The 18895-nt window shown below is 42.2% G+C and overlaps 2 protein-coding genes and 1 long non-coding RNA gene across 13 annotated transcripts in view; 2 read left to right on the top strand and 1 right to left on the bottom strand.

The window, feature by feature from the left end:
• The window catches only part of RABGAP1L (RAB GTPase activating protein 1 like), a 225616-nt gene extending 213543 nt beyond the window's left edge, over positions 1-12073 (top strand). For all 11 annotated transcript variants that reach the window (XM_027665273.1, XM_027665271.1, XM_027665272.1 and 8 more), the window contains 6 exons: positions 654-764; positions 3055-3159; positions 3969-4052; positions 4549-4620; positions 5707-5904; positions 6251-12073. In XM_027665273.1, coding sequence (XP_027521074.1) covers positions 654-764; positions 3055-3159; positions 3969-4052; positions 4549-4620; positions 5707-5904; positions 6251-6406 — 726 coding nt within the window. In that variant the 3' untranslated portion in view covers positions 6407-12073. The remainder of the gene's footprint in view (positions 1-653; positions 765-3054; positions 3160-3968; positions 4053-4548; positions 4621-5706; positions 5905-6250) is intronic.
• Positions 12074-12974: 901 nt separating this feature from the next.
• Positions 12975-14572, bottom strand: LOC113957641. The gene is made up of 2 exons (XR_003531244.1): positions 14314-14572; positions 12975-13366 (listed from the first exon to the last, which is right to left on the bottom strand). It is a non-coding gene; the product is annotated as an uncharacterized LOC113957641 (long non-coding RNA).
• A 456-nt stretch (positions 14573-15028) lies between these two features.
• The window catches only part of CACYBP (calcyclin binding protein), a 5614-nt gene continuing 1747 nt past the window's right edge, over positions 15029-18895 (top strand). The window contains exons 1-5 of the mRNA XM_027665268.1: positions 15029-15155; positions 15736-15928; positions 16571-16667; positions 17211-17310; positions 18682-18776. Of these exons, the coding sequence (XP_027521069.1) occupies positions 15135-15155; positions 15736-15928; positions 16571-16667; positions 17211-17310; positions 18682-18776 (506 nt within the window). The 5' untranslated portion in view covers positions 15029-15134. The remainder of the gene's footprint in view (positions 15156-15735; positions 15929-16570; positions 16668-17210; positions 17311-18681; positions 18777-18895) is intronic.

Here is an 18895-nt window from a genome sequence, read left to right as displayed (position 1 = left end):
CCTGGGCCTGTGCTCAGGGGTGAACTCCCCTCTTCCCCCTGGCACTCTGGCTCAGCAGGTTTCCTGTAAAACACCCACTGGTGTCGTTGGTGTGAGTTACAGAGGAGGGCACAAATGGCAGTACAGGATATACGAGTTGTAGGGGCTTCCAGGCTAAATGCTGTGCTCTGCTGGTTCTGCAGGAGATGGGAAGTTGGCACTATATCATGTACGAAATGGACTATTTTTATGGATCCCTGCAGACAGAATTTTGTAAAGTGGAGTAGGAAAGCTTTCTACTTCCGATTGGAAACATTATGAGTAACTCTTAATTGGTCCCTGTTCACTGCTGCTGGGTGGGATTTTATCTGCCTAATTTCTTTAGATGATGAGCAAGCAGAAACCAAGTGCTTTTGTGAAGAGGTCTGTGTTTACTTTTGACAGGGAAGCGCTAAAATCAGTGTGTCACTTGGTGACACAGACCATTGGGATGTAAGTGAAATAGCTGCATTTGCACTGCTGGCTTAATTCACTGTTGTTTTCCAGAGCAGCAGCCCTGTCTGAATGTGCACTCTCGCCTTCTCGGTGTTTTACGCACACAATGCACTCGTTTATTGCTCTTCAATATTGATAAGGATTAATTTCCTTTCCTGGTTGTTCCTTTCTTTCTGCAGAGGGAAAACCGCAGGCTCCAAGAAGCAAGCATGAGGCTGGAGCAGGAGAACGATGACCTCGCTCATGAGCTTGTCACGAGCAAGATTGCCTTACGGAATGACTTGGACCAGGTAATGCTGACACAGATGGGCCCCAGATCAGGCTTGGCAACACCCAGTTTTAGGAACCCAGCTTTGTGCTCCACTGAGAGTATAACACAGCATTAAAAGTGTAATTATTTGTGCCTTTATTTTCCTGACAGCCTCACTCGTAGTTGCATTCAGCTGGATTTCCACATTCAGTGGTGTCTGGCCAACACTGACTGCACCTCCTCTGCTGGGGTTTGCTTAGAAAATGTAAGCCATAACCTTTAGGCACATACCACAGAACGAACATTTCCTTGAAAAAGGCATCACGTACTCCTTGAAAGACTAGTTTCAAGGGAAGTTGCCTTGCAAAATGTCTACGTGGATCTGTTTTTCACAGCAGTTTTAGTACAGCCAACAAAGCTCAGAGATAATGAAGTGGCAGGGCACCAAAAATTAGAAGGGCTCCTGTGTGTTTGTTGATAACTGCTCTTGTTCCCTGTGAAGACAGGAATGTGGAGGGCAGCAGCATTCAGAGCCCTTTGCCTCAGAGATGGTTTTCAGAGAACTACACATTCAGCCCTCTCTTTCTGAGGTGTTGTATGTGGTATTGATAAATGCTGTAACAGCTGTTGTTAAGGTACTAAATAAAGAGGGCCAAACTCCACCACATCTTGTGATTAGTCCCTTGCAGTGGTACCTTTTATAATGTAAAATCTTTGCCTGCAAGGGCCTCTCAGTTGGATTTCCCACAGGTATTTGGCTTGCTTTATCTAACCTCAGAACTGTAAACATCACTGACCACAGTTGTGCAAGCTGTATTTCTGCTTAGGCAGATCCTGGACAGATAGGCTCTGCTGATTTCGATCCATGGGATTCTAAAATTTTGAGCTGTCTGGGTGAGCACAGAGATGTGCTCTGCATGATGGAGCAGGCAGGCTCGTGTGGAGGCCAAAAGCAATGTGCTGAGGAGCTCTGTCTTCCTGCGAATTCCAGCTGTCCATGCAGCAGCTTTATGTCTGCTGCTGCCCATGATTGTTTCTCCTCAAGTGTCACAACAAGGCTGCCAAGCACAGCCCTGTACCAGTCCAATTCCTTTCTCTCCTGCACTTTCTCAGTCTGTCTGTAGACAAAAGTGGCTCCATGAAGTTTTCCCACCCCCTGCCTTCATTCCCAGGCACTGCAAGAAAAGCTTTGTTCTACTGCGCTCCTCATCTGCAAGGACAGGACACCAAACACCACTGCAGGTGCTTGGAGAAACTGGAATGCACACATAAAAGGAGGAAGGGTTTGCAGTTCCTTTAAAGCATATCAGAAAACGGGTCTTTCATCAGATACCCTTGTAATCCCTGAGTTCTTTTGTTTTAAGATGTCAATCTCATTGATTTTCCATTCTTGCACTGCTTGTTTTCCTTTCTCCTATACAGCCTTATACATACTAAGCCATGCAGGGATCCTCAATCCATCCCTTCTGTTGTGGCCCTGGTGGAGCTGCTTCTGCTGCCCACAATCACCACTAACACCCTCATTAATAATGAACACTGTGGCAGAAAGATAAGCTGATACCACCAGTAGCAGTAGAAAACCAAACTGCATCTTGTAGACAAGTTCTGTACGGTTACTTGTTGTTTCCAATGCCCTTTTCCCTCTTGGCTTTTCAGCAAACTCAGTATTATTTGACCGAGGAGTGGTGAGGTGCCCTGTGTATCTCCCAGCTGGGGAGGGCAACACAATGTATCCGGATACTGAGAAATACATTTCTCTCCTGGTGATTGGTGAGGACAGTGCTCACAAAAATAAAGCATTCCCAGTATGTGTCACCATAATCTCAGCCCTTACAAGAAAGGAGAAAATTCCTATTCCCTAGTGCACACACAGTATCAAGTTTCTCCATGTAATACTTATTTGCACTGATAAACAATTTATCTGGTGGTCCTGTTTGTCCTACACTTGTCTTTGCCTGAACACTTTGTAGGGTACAGTGCAGGCACCAAAGTTTTTTAGTTACCTGTTTTCCCTGCTTACAGATGAAAGAAATGGAATGAGTTATCTGAAGTTACACAGTACCTAAATCATGCTGCCCTGACTTAGATTAATATTGGTGCCAACAAAAATATTCTGTACATCATTGTTTGCATTAGGACAGAGTATCTGTGCCTATGTGGGCATAGGTAAACACTTGGCCAAAGGGTCCTTTTGCACAGTTTCCCAGTTTCCACAGGGCAGGAAAAGGCAATGCTAGAACCTGAATCTGCAGAATTTCTGAGCTGTATATCCCAGTGTGTTTGTATTGGCACAGATAAGATCTGATTTACACCAGTGTCCCTGATTTTAGGCTGAAGACAAAGCTGATGTTTTGAACAAGGAGCTTCTCCTGACCAAACAAAAGCTGGTGGAGACTGAGGAAGAGAAACGGAAGCAGGAGGAGGAAACTGCTCAGGTAAGGTGTTCTCCAGCTTTCCCCATTTAGCTAGGAGATGCAAGCAGAAGGATATGCAGAAAAGTGTGGATGTGTTGCAATTGCAGAAGGGATTTTGTCTTCAAAATGCAGTTGCAATTTAAAGTTTGTAGTGCCAGGGTAATTTTTTTGTTCAGTGTTTTCCTTTACTTGAGCTCTGAATGTTTAGTTTTCCATAGCTTATTGTCTTCCCAGTATTTAAAATCATTGTCACTGGCAGTGAGCAGTCGCAGTTAAGGAGATCAGACCTCTTTTAATTATCTAAATGAGGAGCTGGAGGAGCTGTTGCCTTGTAAGAGTCTGTTCTGGATTCAGGTGCTGGATTGCTGAAATAAAGTGTTCCTGCCTGAAGCTGGAACCAACAGCAGAACAGGGATAAGGGCTGGGAGAATTTTGCTGACTAGACCTGGCCTCGTACTCATTTGCAAAATATTTGGTCTTAGTTTTGTAATCCTCTGTAGCTTAACGTGTACGTTTCAAAAGTGATACCCTGACTTTTATTTTTGCCATTTTGTGTCCTGTGGACCATAATGTACCACCATTTAACACAGAGAAAGGGAATTAAGCTACAGGAGAATTCTCTAAGCAGGGATAAAGGGTCACAGTATAGACTTTTTGGTTATCACTGATACAGTAAGGATTTTTATATTGAGTAAATCAGACGCTGGAATTTGGTGAGCAGTAGCTGTAGAGCTGCTGTAAACACAGTGAGACACAGAGAGAACAATCTGATGATGCATATTGAGAACTTCTGTCAGTGTACTAGGTAACTTCTCTCCTTCACTTCCTAGCTGAAGGAAGTCTTCAGGAAGCAGCTGGAGAAGGCAGAATCTGAGATCAAGAAAACCACAGCCATTATTGCAGAGTATAAACAGGTACCGTTCCAGAGGCTCTTTCTTGTATTTCTCCTTTCAGCCTGTTCCGAGAGCTGAATTTTCAGCATTGCACATCTCATCCTTTAAATAAGCTCCACTACCTCTCAGGCTCTCAGAGAGCAACGTTGTAATTTGTCATAAATCTTTTTGTGGGTTTCCTAATAGTCTCATAATTAGGCAATCAGGAATAACCTGTCTTTCAGCTAATTTTAGTACTTTTGGGTGAATGCTTCTGTACTCTGTGACATAGTGCAGTAAAAACATCATAAACCAATTCATCCACAAAATGTCCTGGTCTCTCTGTTCAGGTTCTGTGTTGAATGCTGCTGGTTTTTTATCATGATCAGCAGCAGTGGACTTGTTAGGGGGGAATGCACATACCTGAGTGAGGCAGAATTTAAGTAATGTTTTTTCTAACAAAAAATCATTGTTAAAAAGCACAGGTTCTATTTCAGTTCAGTAAACTTGAGATAAAAGGCTGCTTTCTCTGTTCCAGATCTGTTCCCAGCTGAGTACCAGGCTGGAAAAACAACAGGCAGCCAGTAAAGATGAACTGGAAGTTGTGAAGGTGAGAACAATGCCTCTGCATACGGGATGTTTTGGGATACAGACAGAACAAAATGTTAACTGAACTTTAAAGTTCAGTAGCCCCACATGCATTTTTCAGCACATTTAAACAAGGAAGGAGTTTATTTCCTTTCACAGTTCTTTATCTTATATCAGAGAGGGTGAAGCTCTCAGACTGAAATGCATGTAATACTTGGCTTTTCTTTTTCCTGTAAAAATGTAGATAAAAAGAGTATTCACTTGGATGTTTTGATAAACTGGTGGGGAAAAAAAGGACTCTCTAGAAAAAAAAAACCCATGTGTTGGTTCTCCAGTGTGCACAGTGGAGGGGTTGGAATTGGCCAGATTGGACAAGGTTTATATTTGGTTTTCTGTAATTTAAGCAGAATTGGTTTAAGTAATTGAATCAAATGGCACAGCTTGGGCCATCCCCAGAATTTCCATAGGGTTTGTCTCCCTTCTCTAAACCCCTTACCAAGAACATCTGTATAAGAGGTGAACATTTCCTGATCAGGTAACAATTCCATCCCACTGCTCTGTCACTGCTGAGTAGGCAGAGTTGTTTTCCCTCTGCTGTAGGTTCTCGATTTTTCTTTAGTACTGAACCTGAACTGGATTTGTTGCTTTTTAGTGACTTTTTTATGTTATTGCTAATAACATAAATAAAATAATTCTAGGATTGATATTTCTATATCTGCTGAAATAGCTCAATACCTTGTTTTCGTTTGTGTGAGCCAGGCCAGCTTTTTAATCTGCTCAGAGTTTAATTTAGTCTCCTGAATCGTGCTGACAAAACACTCACTGCAAAATGTTACAAAGCTTTGGTAGCAAGAGGGCTTGAGTAATTCTAACCTGGGAGCAAAGTCTCTGTGATTAGACAGAGTGTAGTAGGTAGATTTTAGGAATTTTTATACTGGTTAACATACCCCGGAAGTTGTTTGTGAACTTCTGAAATTCTTTTCATGCCAAATCGGTAAACTGCAATATTAGATAGTTTGAGATTGAGGCAGTCTGACACAAAAAAGGCTCTTCCAAGAAGCACAACAGCTCCTGTAACATGGATTAAAGGGCTTTCTGGGTATTTCAGGGTAAAGTGATGGCCTGCAAACACTGCAGTGAGATTTTCAGCAAGGAGGGGGCTCTGAAGGTGCCTGCTGTAAGCACAGACAACAAAGGCATTGAAATAGATGATGAGAAGGATGCACTGAAGAAGCAGCTGAGAGAGATGGAGCTGGAACTTGCACAGACCAAACTGCAGCTTGTGGAAGCCAAGTGCAAAATTCAGGTATGTGGAATCCAAGTATAGCAGGGCGGTCACATTGACCTTGTTGTGCTCAGTCCAAAATTACTCTGAACCCTGCAAACAATTGTTCCAAAAGATAGCACATAAGTGCATAGCTGTATATCTGTGAACTTCCAGAAAAAAAATCTGTCCTAAAAAGAAAAAGAGCAGAGGTTTTTATTTGTTTATCTAAATATCTTGTGCTGTTTCTGCAGTTTCAGTCTGTCTTCTCTCCCCAGTCCCTGGGAGGTTGCAAGGAAAGTGCCGGACTGCAGGGACTGAGTGTGCGGATGCTTTTTTCTTGTTAATTAATTGTTTTTTATCAATTCTGACCATTCTGCTTTCTCAGGAGCTGGAGCACCAGAGAGGAGCCCTTATGAACGAAATCCAAGCTGCCAAAAACTCTTGGTTTAGCAAAACCCTGAACTCAATCAAAACGGCCACAGGCACGCAAGCCCCAGCACAGCCCCAGCCGCCCCTGCCCCCCAGAGAGGGCAGCACATAGTTCCGGCCACACCGGCACAAGAGCACAAAGAACAACACAGCTGAAACCCTGCAGGTTTCTTCCGGTGCTCCCTCCTCTTGGGGAAAGGACAAAAGGCAGGAGTGCAGGCTTGAAGTGAAATTCTTCGGTGTTTTTCATTCGTTTTCTGATGTGACCCTTTTCAAAGGGGGGGGGGAGGGAGTAATTCCTGGTTTATGTTGAATTCTTACTTCCCAAACTGCCTTGCTGAAAGCCAAGTTCTGATACCGTCATACTTTTACACTTCATTTTATATGACTAGATGTTAAATAAATACTTCAAACCTAGGTCTTTTATGCAAGATAAAAATAATTTCGAATTATTCATGTATTAAAGGTTTTTTTCTTCTTCTGGAGGAAGAGGGAGACCGGGAAATGTGAAGCACTGCAGCATAATCTCTCCCTGGAAAGCACAGTGTGCTCAGTCCTGGCTCGTGTGTGGGTGTCTGGGATGCCACAGGCCCTGGGACCATCCCCGTTTATCGCAGCGACTGTGTCCTGCAGATAAGCACTTTTTGTAAAGCTTAGGCCATAGCAGAGGTGGGCTTGTGCTCTCCTGGCACAACCCTCATGGGCTTCCCTGACAATCCCTTAGTTTGGATTGGTTTTCCTTCAGAAATGCAAGTAGTGCAGTTTTTTATAGCGCTGTTGTTTGATGGCTGTCTACAGCTCAGCTGGAATTTAACATAAAGTTACCTAGTTCCTTTTTTTTTTTTATTTCGTGTTTATACTAAGAATTCTGAGGAATAATTCCTTCCACTGGGATAAAGGGAAAACTGTTCAACGCTCATTTGATGAGGAGAAGAGTGAAGACCTTGCATAGTTTTGACCTTTTGTAAATCCTGTGCAATAAAGGGTAGGTTTTATGAATAAAACTAATGAAAACCTTTCCCTGGGTCTACATTCAAATTCCAAATTTGACATAGAAATGAGGTATCAAATAAAATACCTAAAAGGCTTGTGCTGCACTGAGGAATAAAACATCACAGAAGCAAGATCTGTTTGCTAGAAGTATTTGGTTAGGAAATGCTACGTTGGTATTACTTATTTTTATAAAAACAAGCATTTTCAAGTGGAATACAAACCCTAGACTTTCCTGTGGGGCAAGACTTCTCTGGTGATTCCCAAACCTGTCTGGTTGTTTTGTATCTCTTAAGGTAAGAAAGTTTAAAAGCATTTGTTTTGACTGAACATGAAGTGTTTATAGAAATACTTATTTCATGGAAAATTAAAACTATTGCTTGAACTGATGGAATATTTTTTTAATTATACCTGTCATGTCTACAGATGGTCTTGGAGGTAAATGTCATTGCTGGACTAAAGGTTGTGTATTAATTGTTCCATTTGCAAAATTGTTCCAGGGACATAAGTTCTGTTTTGTTGGGTTTTTTTTAATTCTAAGGAATGCCATACCTTGTCAGTTTTGTACAATAAAATTCAGTGATACCCATCTTGTGCTTTGTTGTCAAGCATAATTGTGAATTATTTTCAACAGGGTAGTACAGATTTAATGTTACCAGTGCCAAAGTAAAGATTCTGAAACGCAGTCAGCTGTTTGAAGTAGAGATCAAAATATAATCAGCATCCTGACACCATTCTATCTTCTAAGAATAAGGGGTTAAAAAATTAGGTATTTTAAAATGTACTTGCAAGAACAGTGATTATCTGTAAATATTAATACAGTGAGGGGAAAAAAAGAGGGGAAACAGAAGGAATTTCTTTTGCAAACATTAGCAAAGGTCTTTTTCCCTCATGGCTTTTTTGCTCATAATATTTGCATAAATGTTTCCATTCTCTTGTCTGACTAAACCCAGCATTAGTCATTCAGTTACCAGTTCTGCTTCACACATCCACAGATGTGAATCTGAATTTGTAATAAATCTGAAGTGACATTTAAGGATACCTGGTGAACATCTGACTGTTACATTTGAGAGTACTGTGCCCTCCAGTGACACTGGTGGTTTGACAAGTGTCTGAATTTCTCATTTCATTTATCTTTAATCACATGTAGGAGTGGATTTAAAACCTTGATTGGAAAAATGCAGTAACAGGAATAGAAAAAATGTGTAATACTGTGATTCCCTGAGCAGATGAGTTAACAGCTCACAGCTGCTCAAAGATCTCACCCCTCCAACTCCCCCTTGTACAGTCCTGTCCCTTGTCCTTGTTAAAGCACTTACTGGAGAGGATTAAAAACAGCAACAAAAAAATATGTGGGTGGATTCTTCCTTCCTACCCCTCCCCCCTCCCCCGTTTGTCTTTTGCCAAGTGACTGAGTTTAAATCATCACAAAGGGTCCAGTGAGTGGAAGCAGATCATGGGAGTGGGACTTCCCCAGTTCATCAGAGAGGAACTGGGAAATAAGCTCCCCACGTTCATGGAATGAGCTTTGACACAACATCCCTTTTCTCAGTGTAGGAGCCCTCTGACTTTGGAAGTTGACTTTCTGGAACAAAAGTACGTTTGCTACCTGCTAGCTGTGATGCTTTCAAACCCTAGTAGGATGGAATCTGGCTTACATCACCAAAAGGAAGTTTCAGAAGGCAATGACATAAAGGCAGTAAATGAATTCCACCTTCCAGCTGTAGATCCAAGGTAGAGTTTGTAGCAGTGGCATTAGGAAGAGTAACATTTTGCTGGAAACTGTGTCTTCTCAAAACTACTTAAAGAGTAAGGAAATAGCTTTATGGCATTATCTTGGTGAATATACAAGGAAAGGAGTAGGACTGCAGGATTAAACCAGGCAAGCTAAAATTCTGCCTGCTGCCTGCAGGTGCTGCAGGAAAGTTGAGCTTCCTGCAGGAAAAACGTGTGTGTGACAGAGCTACCTGCACACTTATTCTCGATGGATCTGTCAGGGAGAGCTGGCTCCTTGTTCAGCTTTTCAGCAGGAAACATCATCAAAGTCTCACTGAAACTCTTATTTCTGTGTGGCACTCGGACAGCTAACAGAGTTTGTAAGTCTGGAGTGATTAACTGTTTTTCCCTGAGTCAGTATTAAACTGTGTGTCCACATCAAACATTTATTAAAAATAATTTGAATTTTATAAATATATATGTGGAACTAAATCCTATTTTTTAATGTTATTGAGAATGCACCATTCTGAAATTAACCCTTTACTTTGATTAGGGACAAACCTCCAAAGAATATTTTTACTAGAACTGTTTTATGTTGTTGGATTCTAATCTGTTCCTGAGATGCCCGGTATGGTGGGCAAAAAAAAGGAAAAAAGTACTTTTTTCACTTTAAACAGTTGTTGTTTTTCCTTTGACTGTAACACTTTACAGGCTAAATGAAGCAAGGCTGATTTAGTTACGTGGTTACATCTGTGAGCTAGTCTTGTATTATCTTTGTGAACCAAACATAATATTCTAAAGTAATATGACTTATTTAACTTAGTTTACATTTCTAAATATACCTGGAGAGAATTAAAAAGAAAAAATATAGAAAATATGATGTGTGGAGTTAAGCCAGGAAACTGCAAAATCCCTGAGGTCCATGTGCATTGATGTTCAGTAAAACCAATCTCAGGGGAGGTAGTCAGCCATGTAATCAGTCCTGCTAGCTGACAAACCCACCCTTGTCCTACCTGTTAATTAGGATTTAATTTGCTACAGCTGAGTTACATTGCTGCAGCTACCTTAAAAGTGCTTACAGAGGTAAGCAATACTTTTTTCCTTGTTAGACATTTTAAAGGACTTCTTGTGGTTGGTCCTTGAAATTTCTTCTAAGATAAATGATCATCTGTGCCATTGTGTTAAAAACAACTCGAAATCAAAACAGTCATTTACAAGGGGAGAGGGAGAGTCAAGAACTGCAAGAATTCAGCCCCTTGACAAAGCATGAAGTATCCCATTGACTTCAGGGTCATGGTGCCACTCACTGACTGAATGTGGCAGTTAAGGAGTAAATAAAAATCTGCATTTAGTGGCACTAAAGTCTCAAAAGCCACATTGGAAGCTACATGCCACACCTTCTCACGGGATCAAGGTGAGTCTGTTCCCTTCCTTCTATTAAGTAGCTGCAGTGAAATCCATGAAACTACTTGTATGTGTAGGAGAACTATACCTCTGATTTTGATTTACTGTTAGACTCGGGGATAATTGGCAACTTCTGCATCATTTAAGGCCGAACACCTTTGGCTTTGAAACCAGAAGCACTCTTACCTTACAGTGCTGCTGTTCTTCCAGCTGCTGGAGAGAAAACCACAGCAGGTATCACTGATTGCTTGTGAAGAGAGGGCAGAGAGGTTCCCCTCAAGGCTGAGGGGCTGCTGTGGCTGACAGGGACCCTGCTGAAGGGGCTGCTGTGCACACAGCTGGCTGTCCTAGACATACAAACACAAAGGGTAAACCCAAATTATATTTCTGTCTGTTGTGCTAATGTCCTACTGGGAGCTGTCCCATTAACACTAAGGGGAGACACGATGAAGCACTCAAGCTTGGACCTCTCAAGTTTTAGGGTAGGTGCATGTCACAGCTGCCTTTAGAACTGGGCTAATCCACAGATGGCTTTTGGGAAATGCAAGGAATTTGCAACTGGATAAATAATGCTCAGCACTGAGCAAGATCCTATCTTTCCCAAGTCAGAAATCTACACAAATTACTTCAGGATTGTGACTTAACACGTACAGGTTAATTCTCCAGGAATACAGTCTCTCCTGGATTCCAACTGCTTTGCTACTGAATGTATTTCATGCTATTTTTACCTGAAAAAGAAAAAAGATATGGGTAGAGAATTAGGACATTACTTCTCTTATTTTCTTATTCAGTGGGACTTGCTTTTATTTAACCTGTAAAGGAATAGATATGTATCTTTGGAGAACTATATCTTATACGTAGAATAATATATAAGAAACTGAACAGCAAGGGGATAAATACATTGAAAGGATTTGGTATCATAAATTTCATTTGTGATTTGATACCACCAGAATCCTGGGCTGTACTAATTTCCCTACAGTTTCTCTTATTTTTGTATTTTATATAATACATGGATGGTACTACCAATGCAAACAAGAGCAGATGTTTCCAGATTTTTCTCCAGGTGTCAATTCCCTCTTTCCAGTAATCCCTGGATTTGCATTGCTGCTGATACCACCCTCAAAAGCTGTGCCAGGAACTGTCTGGAGCTTTGAGAACTGTTGTTTTCCAGGGAAGAAGATTCCTTGCCTTCTCTGAACTGGGAAAAGATGGTACATGAGTACAGAAAAGGGTCTACCCAAGCATGATCCAGCTCCCTCCGTGTCTGCCATTTAGGTGGATTCACTCCAGCCCACTGAAAACAGAGCAGCTTCAAAGCTCTGACTCCATTACAATGAAGTTTTCCAGGTTTGGAATTGCCTTTGTGATCTGTATGTGTGCCAAGTTCACAAATCCCTCTAAAGAGTTAGCAAAAAAAGAGCATCACAGAGAGATCAGACTTTTAACTGAGAACAATTCAGTACTGCCACTACTTGAGTAAATAATCCATGTATTATATAAAGTATGACATGGAAATATAAGTGTAATGCTTGTTATTAAAAGTGCAATTCAATGTACATGGTCACAAAAAATGTTTACTTTTTTTTAATTGTTACTGAATTGTTTGGATCAGTACCTTGTTATCATTGTGTTAACAATGCCTTGTAAAATAAATGGAAATGGACAACAACATGGGAATAAGGTGCTTATTTTTCTGAGCCATTTGCTTAAGAAACAGCTTCAATCTCTTGGCAGGAGTAAGCAGCTGCTGTGTCAGGTTTTGTGATGCAGCTGGTTCTGTTCAAGCAGCTCTTGCACCAGTGACTCAGCAGATGAGCTGTCCAAAACGTGTGTGCTACTCGGCTAATTCCAACCCAACCCTTAGGGAACTGTTCACAAGGAGCTGTGCCAGAGAGCTAACGGGTCACCCTGGTCCTCTGCTCCAAATGCCAGTCTGGTTTCCAGCACAGAGAATGCTTTTCCTAAAGGCTGGGGATACTTACCAACAGTTGATATTGGTAAGGACTTCCCACTTCCCTGGAGTACAAGTGAGCCATGAGGCAGCAAGCCTGCAGGAAGAGACACAGGGAGCAGAAGGAAACAGCAAGACACTGGAAACGAACTCCAAAGAGAGGCATAGCTGAGCAAGAACAGGACTGAGCAGAATGTACCACAGTCAGAAGTATCCAAGCAATTTATAAAACCATTTTTCCACGTGAGCAACTGCTCTGGGATTTTCTATTACCTGAGATGAACAGCCATTGTTCCCAGATAGCTGGAAAAGCACACAGCACTTCAGGGGAAGATAAGAAGGCAAAGAGAGAGAAAAGCTGAAGATTAAGTTTACCAGGCGTAACATTTTGTATTGATTTACCTCCACATCACTATCCAAAGTGTTTGTCAGGAGAGGATGCAGCACCCAGATGCTGCTGCAGCTTTGTGCACAGGAGACCTGTGTGGAGCTTGTTTTTACATGACAAGAGCGGTTAACTCTTCCATGTGGAAGCTGCCACTCAAAGGGCAGCCACAGGTGCTGAAATGCTCCTGATTTAAGGAAACAAAATAAACACTGTTGTGGGGGTTTTTTTTAAAAATCTCACGGGGAAAAAAAGCAAATTGCAGGCTCAAATGCATTTATGGAGTAATGAAAGCATCTTCCTCCTAGAAATTAATGTACAAATTTACCAATTTGAATTGTAAAAATAAGAGCACTTCCTAATATAAGACCACAGCTGAGAGTGGAGAGACTCAAAGGAAAAAATATAAGGGAAAAAAACACAGAAGTTTTTTTCCTGTTTCAGTGGCTGTTCAACAGAAAGATCGTAAGGAAGCAATTTCTGAATAAGCAGAAATTGCTTATTCAGAAATTGAGAAATCATGCCATGGAAGTAAATTCCAGTTGACCATACTGTATTTTCTGGATAAAATCAATTATCCTGTCTCCAAATGCTGTTCCTGAAGATGGTCAGGCTTAAGCTCATTCCTGTGAAAATTAAACATAATCATAGTTAATTTTGCAGATCTTTCCCAACTGCAGATTCTGAAGCACTGCAGCAGAGGGTTATAATAAACACCTCACTACAACATCTGTTAAAACTGCTGTGGGGAATGCAGACTTAAATATCAATCCTTGGCTTCAGGGTTTCTGTGAATTCATCATCAAATTTCTCCATACCTCTGCAAAGTAAATATCCTCACAGATTAATTAATTCCTGGATATTCACTTTAGAAGAGAAAAAAAACCCCAAAACCTAAGCCCCTAAATTGGCAAATGAGCTGGAATTCCCCAACTTGGTAAAACAGGTGTTCTAAGTGATACCTTTTTTTACAGAAATTGACTTTTTAAACATTGAAGGGCTGTGTCCTGCCTTGGTTTCCACTGTTTATAAAGGACAGCTGGAAGCAAATAATCCCTCCTCCACATTTCTACTGAGAGAAGGATTGATGTTGCCTTGTCTATTTTTGTTTTTGTGGGAAATCTTAATGCCCAGCAGGAACCTGGGGATATAGAAACTTTTTTGTTGGTGCTCAAAGTGCTGATTTAGTAAGAATTGTGAGAACCATCTTTTTCTTTCAATGAGGAAAATGCTTAAAGAGGATTTTGGTAGCATTACACCAGTGTATTTTTACACACATATAGCCACATTTTGTGAATATCCTTCCAGATGGTTTGATAAGTAAATCTTCTCTTACTCCCAAAGTCACTCCCTGAGAACAGATTGTGACATTACAGGTTAGGAAGAACTTCCCAGCAGTAACTTAGACTCTGGTTTTGCTCTAGAAAGCTCACTGTGCATTAGTTGTGGGGGTTTCCCTGAGGCAGTGTGTGTTTGGGGAGCTGTGCCATCTACCCAACTGCTGTTAGTTTGAATTCGGTTTTTTTATTGATGAAAGCTTAGAACTTGAAAGCTTAAACCGTGCTGGAGTTACCTTGGAGGTCTTTTCCAACCTTAATAATCTTTTCCGTGAAAATGAGGAGCCAACAGAGAAAGGGGCACTCGGTTTGTCAGCCTTGTTCCCTTTAAAGGCTGGGAACGCAAATTTCTTCCCTTTTCATCATTATTAACTCCACTGCATCAACCTGATATTCTTTACCTGAAGAAGGAAAACAATATGTTGTTTTGCAAAACTATTTGAGGCCTTCACAGCCATGAGCTCTGTGGCGTCTGCCATAAAACCAGTGGGAGAAATCTGACGATCAAAAGAAAACGTGCTCCCTGCCCACTGCAGGGAGCTCCTCAGCCTCCGGCCCCTCACAGAGTTATAGCAAAGTCCTCTTACAAAACAAGGTGTGCTCTCACACATGAGATACGAGTGACCGGAGCAAGACAGGTGACAGTTACAGCGAAACTCCGTGAACACGACATAAGGTTTGAAAATTGAAACAAGGCTTCTCGTAACCAAGTCATTAGATATAGATATTCATGCAAACCACTATATAAGCGTTACTCTTGTTGCCATTTGTTTTTTGAAGAGACCAGAGATAGCAGCAAGGTCAACCTAGACCATGCTGTTATGTCACCTTCAAAGGACAAATGGTTTCCTTCCTAGACCCTTGCAAATTCAGGGCGGCACCGCCCACCCCTCAGAGCCTCGGGGCGGGAAGGCTCCATGTCCCGCCCCATGTCCCTCGTACCCCTCAGCGCCCGGGGGCGAGAAGGCTCCGTGTCCCGCCTCCTGAGGGGCGGAGCGGGCAGTGTCTCGTCACTTCCCGCGGCCGGAAGGTTCCAGAGGTTCCAGCGGGAGCCGTCATGGCCGCGGCGCGGGAGGAGGTGAGGCGGCTTCCGGCGGCTCCGGCCTCGCCGCCCCCGGGCGCTGCGATCCGTGCCCGGCCGGGAGCGGGGTGGGAGCGGCAGCCCCCGCGGTCGCCAAGGGCTGCGGGGGTCTCCCCCTGCGGCGGGGCGTGTCGGGGGAGCCGTGCCATCCGCCCGGCTCCTGTCGGTTCGGGTCGTTTCTTAAATGATGAAGGGTTAGACATTGAAAGCTTAAAACTTGTTGGAGTTGATGATCTTGGAGGGTTTTTCCCAGCCTTAATAGCCATATGCTCTAGGGTGGCCCTGGCTGAGCAGGGAGGCTGGGCAAGGTCCTTCCAACCGGACCCGTTCTGCCATTCTGTGAATTAAGATTTGATGGTTCTATATATGTGGTTCTATATGGTTATATATCCACAGGACATATATATGTATATCTCACAGGGGGTGAGGAAGGAATGGCTCTGGGTTTAACGAAACTAATGACCTGATAAACGTGAAGCTTCTGGAAAACGGGAAACTGTCGCAAAGAGCTCAGCTGTGAGCCCTGAGGACAAAGAACTGTGTCTAATATATATGTGACCTTTTGGTTTTGAACCAGCTGCAGAAAGATCTGGAGGAGGTTAAAGAACTGCTCACGAAGGCCACGAGGAAGCGGGTGCGTGATGTCCTGCTGGCAGAGAAACACAAGCTGGAGATAGAAATCAAGAATCAGCCTCTGCTCAAGCCCAAAGATGTGGCAGAGGAAGAAAAGTCATCGCTGGGAGGGTACACAGTGAAAATAAACAATTATGGTAGGATTATTTTTCTAGCATCTTTCTGAAGAGAAGGCAGGGTGGCATTACTTTGAGTTAGAGTTGCCACTTATCATTATAGCAAAACCTTTTTAAGTTTTTATTTCATACTGGGGACCCCACTTTAAAGGTACCCTGCCATGCCAACCCCACTGTGTGTGATGGTGCTGGTGCGATGCATTAAGGATCCCTGGTGTACCAGCTGGTATTTTTCCATTACCTAGTGCTTAGCAGAAGTGAAGGAGTGAGGTTTGGCTTCTCTGCTTGCCATGTAGGTGAGAGGAGAGGGAATTGCTCAAGATGCAGGGAGTAGGGGAAAAAGTGGGTCAAGGAAACTGCAGCAGGAACAGACAGCTGCCTCCAAGTACCCCTGCACAGATGGGGTTGCTCTCCTTTCACCTCAGCTGATGCATGTTTTTTCTCAGAATTTGCAGGAATTAGGGAACAGGGCTACATGTAAAGACCTCCTTTTGCTCTTGAGTTATTTCTGAATAATTCATGTTTTCCCCTATCCCTCTGAAGATTGTTTCAGTAAGGCAGAGTTCGTAGTCATTTTAGGGGAGTTTGTGGAGGGAGCTGGAATGGAATGTATGAAGCTTATGGAGGAAAAGTAGAAGTTAGTCTCTGTTTTTTCACTTGCAGGTTGGGATCAGTCAGATAAGTTTGTGAAGATTTACATCTCTTTAAATGGAGTCCAGAAGCTTCCAGCTGAGAATGTGCAGGTGAATTTCACAGAGAGGTGAGTTCATCTGGTTGTACCACAACAAGAACACTGTTTGAAATGCAGGAGTGTTGGATAAACCCTTACTCCCCACTCCTTTTTTCTTTTTTAAAACTTGAGCTGTATTAGCTCTTAGTAGCACTCAGGACATACTCTGAAGTACAGCTCTCCTTAGAGGGTATCAGGATGTTTTCATTTTGCAAGTGCTTGTTGCACCTCACCACGCTTGACAGGATGTCTAGTGTCAGCCCTGGTTTTTTGATGCTGATAGAACTTAAATATACATTAAAGAAATCTGCCTTTCCAAGGTTGTAGGAGTTTAGTAGAAAGGACCCTGAAGATCTTGATTTGTTGTGAAGTCAGGATTTGTCCTTTTAATTTCTTAGTGTTAAAATTCAACTGAACATTTGAGAGCCTTGGGAAGAAACTAATCCAAGCTTGTTGACCTGCTTTCCCAAGAAATACACCTGCTTTCCTAAGAAATAGATCTGCTAAAGGGTTTTCAGACATTGCAATGATTGGAATATTTGTGCCTTTCCTCCCTCCACTTTCTGGTTCCAGGTCATTTGATCTACTGGTGAAGAACCTGAATGGAAAGAACTATACCATGACCTTCAACAACCTCCTGAAGCCCATCTCTGTGGAAGGCAGCTCTAGAAAGGTGTGTTTGAGACACCTTGTCTGTTAAAAGATAATTTAGGTCCCTCACAAAGTATCATGTTCATTGCCTGATTATTTCAGGAGACTCGGTCCTAACCTTCAGTCTCTCCCTTCTACTGTAAAGTCTCTGCACTGTGAATGTGATTCTTATTAATCTATGATTGTCATAACTGTGGAATTAGTCTCTGGAATCCTATTTCAAAAGATTGTGTCTGGATATACTATGCTTTTTTTTTTTTTTTTAATAGCTCTCCAACAGGATTTCAGAAATAATTAAGCAGAAAATTCCACCAAGCATCCATTTGTATCTTCGTGCTTTTAAATACCTCTGAGAAATTTTCTGCAGTTTTAAGGTCTAAGAGATTTGTCTGCAGAATGAAATCTTGGGAAGCCTAAAGTGGCTTAATTCCCAAAGCAAAGTCTGAGACATGCTCTTCCTTGGTAAGGGTGTATTGCTCCAGAACTGAACACTGGTGGTGTGGTTTAACCCCCGCTGGGGTTAATTTTCCAAGGGAAAAATTCACTCTATCCCAGCTGAAACCAAAACATTAATAACATTTTACTGCTGCTGACTGCAGCTGGTGATATCCATGCTCTGCTACTTGTAGCAACTTTCCAGGCTTAGGGAGGTGTCACACACCCCCTGTGTGTTCTCTGCTGCACGTGGTGAAGATGCTGCATGATGGGAAGAAATGATGGTTCAATTTGAAATTGCTCTAAAACTAGGATAGAGTGAAATTGAAACAGCTGAAATAAATGAAGGTGATGCTCTGGTGATTTTTTTAATATGGGCTGAAAGTGAGCAGTGGTCACATACTTGTGAAGCAGCAGCAGACTCTTGTCTGCTGTGGCAAGTGGGAGTTCTTTGTGAAATTTAGGTCAGGGTTGCAATTAAACAGGCTTTGTTTGTAACTTGCAAACATGCTGCAAGATTAAGCAATACCCTAAAACTAGTTTCTTATCCTTGGAGAGAGAAATTGGAAGAGTGTCTACCTGAACTTGGTGTGCTTGGAGAAGTCCAGTAGGGAGTCTAGACCCTCTACAAGGCAGCCCTGGGTACCTGAGTATCCTGAGAATCACTGAACGGTGTTTATGCAGCACTTAATGTTCTTCTGTATTGGTACTGTAGTTCTGTACTAGAATTCTAATTATCACACCATTTAAATTGTTCACAGTGACGTTAATACTTCGTGCCTTAAAGCTGAGCACATGCTATAATTTTTGTAGGCTATATAATAATGAATAACTGAGAGAAAGCTTTCAGGAATTTGTGCGTGTGAAAGAGGTTTATGTTATAAGCTAATCTTATTCATTGTAACCAGGATCCCTTCACGTAGCATTCTAAACTCATGCCTTGGTGTTCGCCATACAGATAAAGACAGACACGGTCCTTGTGATGTGTAAGAAGAAGCGGGAGGAAAAATGGGATTGTCTCACTCAAGTGGAAAAAGAAAGCAAAGAGAAAGAGTAAGTGTCCTTTCAACCCTCCATCTTGTTTTCCATTTCTTGTTCTCCATGTTCCCTTAGGTCTGTACTGTAGAGAGGTCTGTACTGTAGAGAGGTCTGTACTGTAGAGAGGTCTGTAC

The sequence above is a fragment of the Corapipo altera genome, unplaced genomic scaffold (assembly GCF_003945725.1).
Source record: "Corapipo altera isolate COAL_440 unplaced genomic scaffold, ASM394572v1 316, whole genome shotgun sequence".
Lineage (NCBI taxonomy): Eukaryota > Metazoa > Chordata > Aves > Passeriformes > Pipridae > Corapipo > Corapipo altera.
This window is presented reverse-complemented; position numbering and strand designations above follow the sequence as displayed.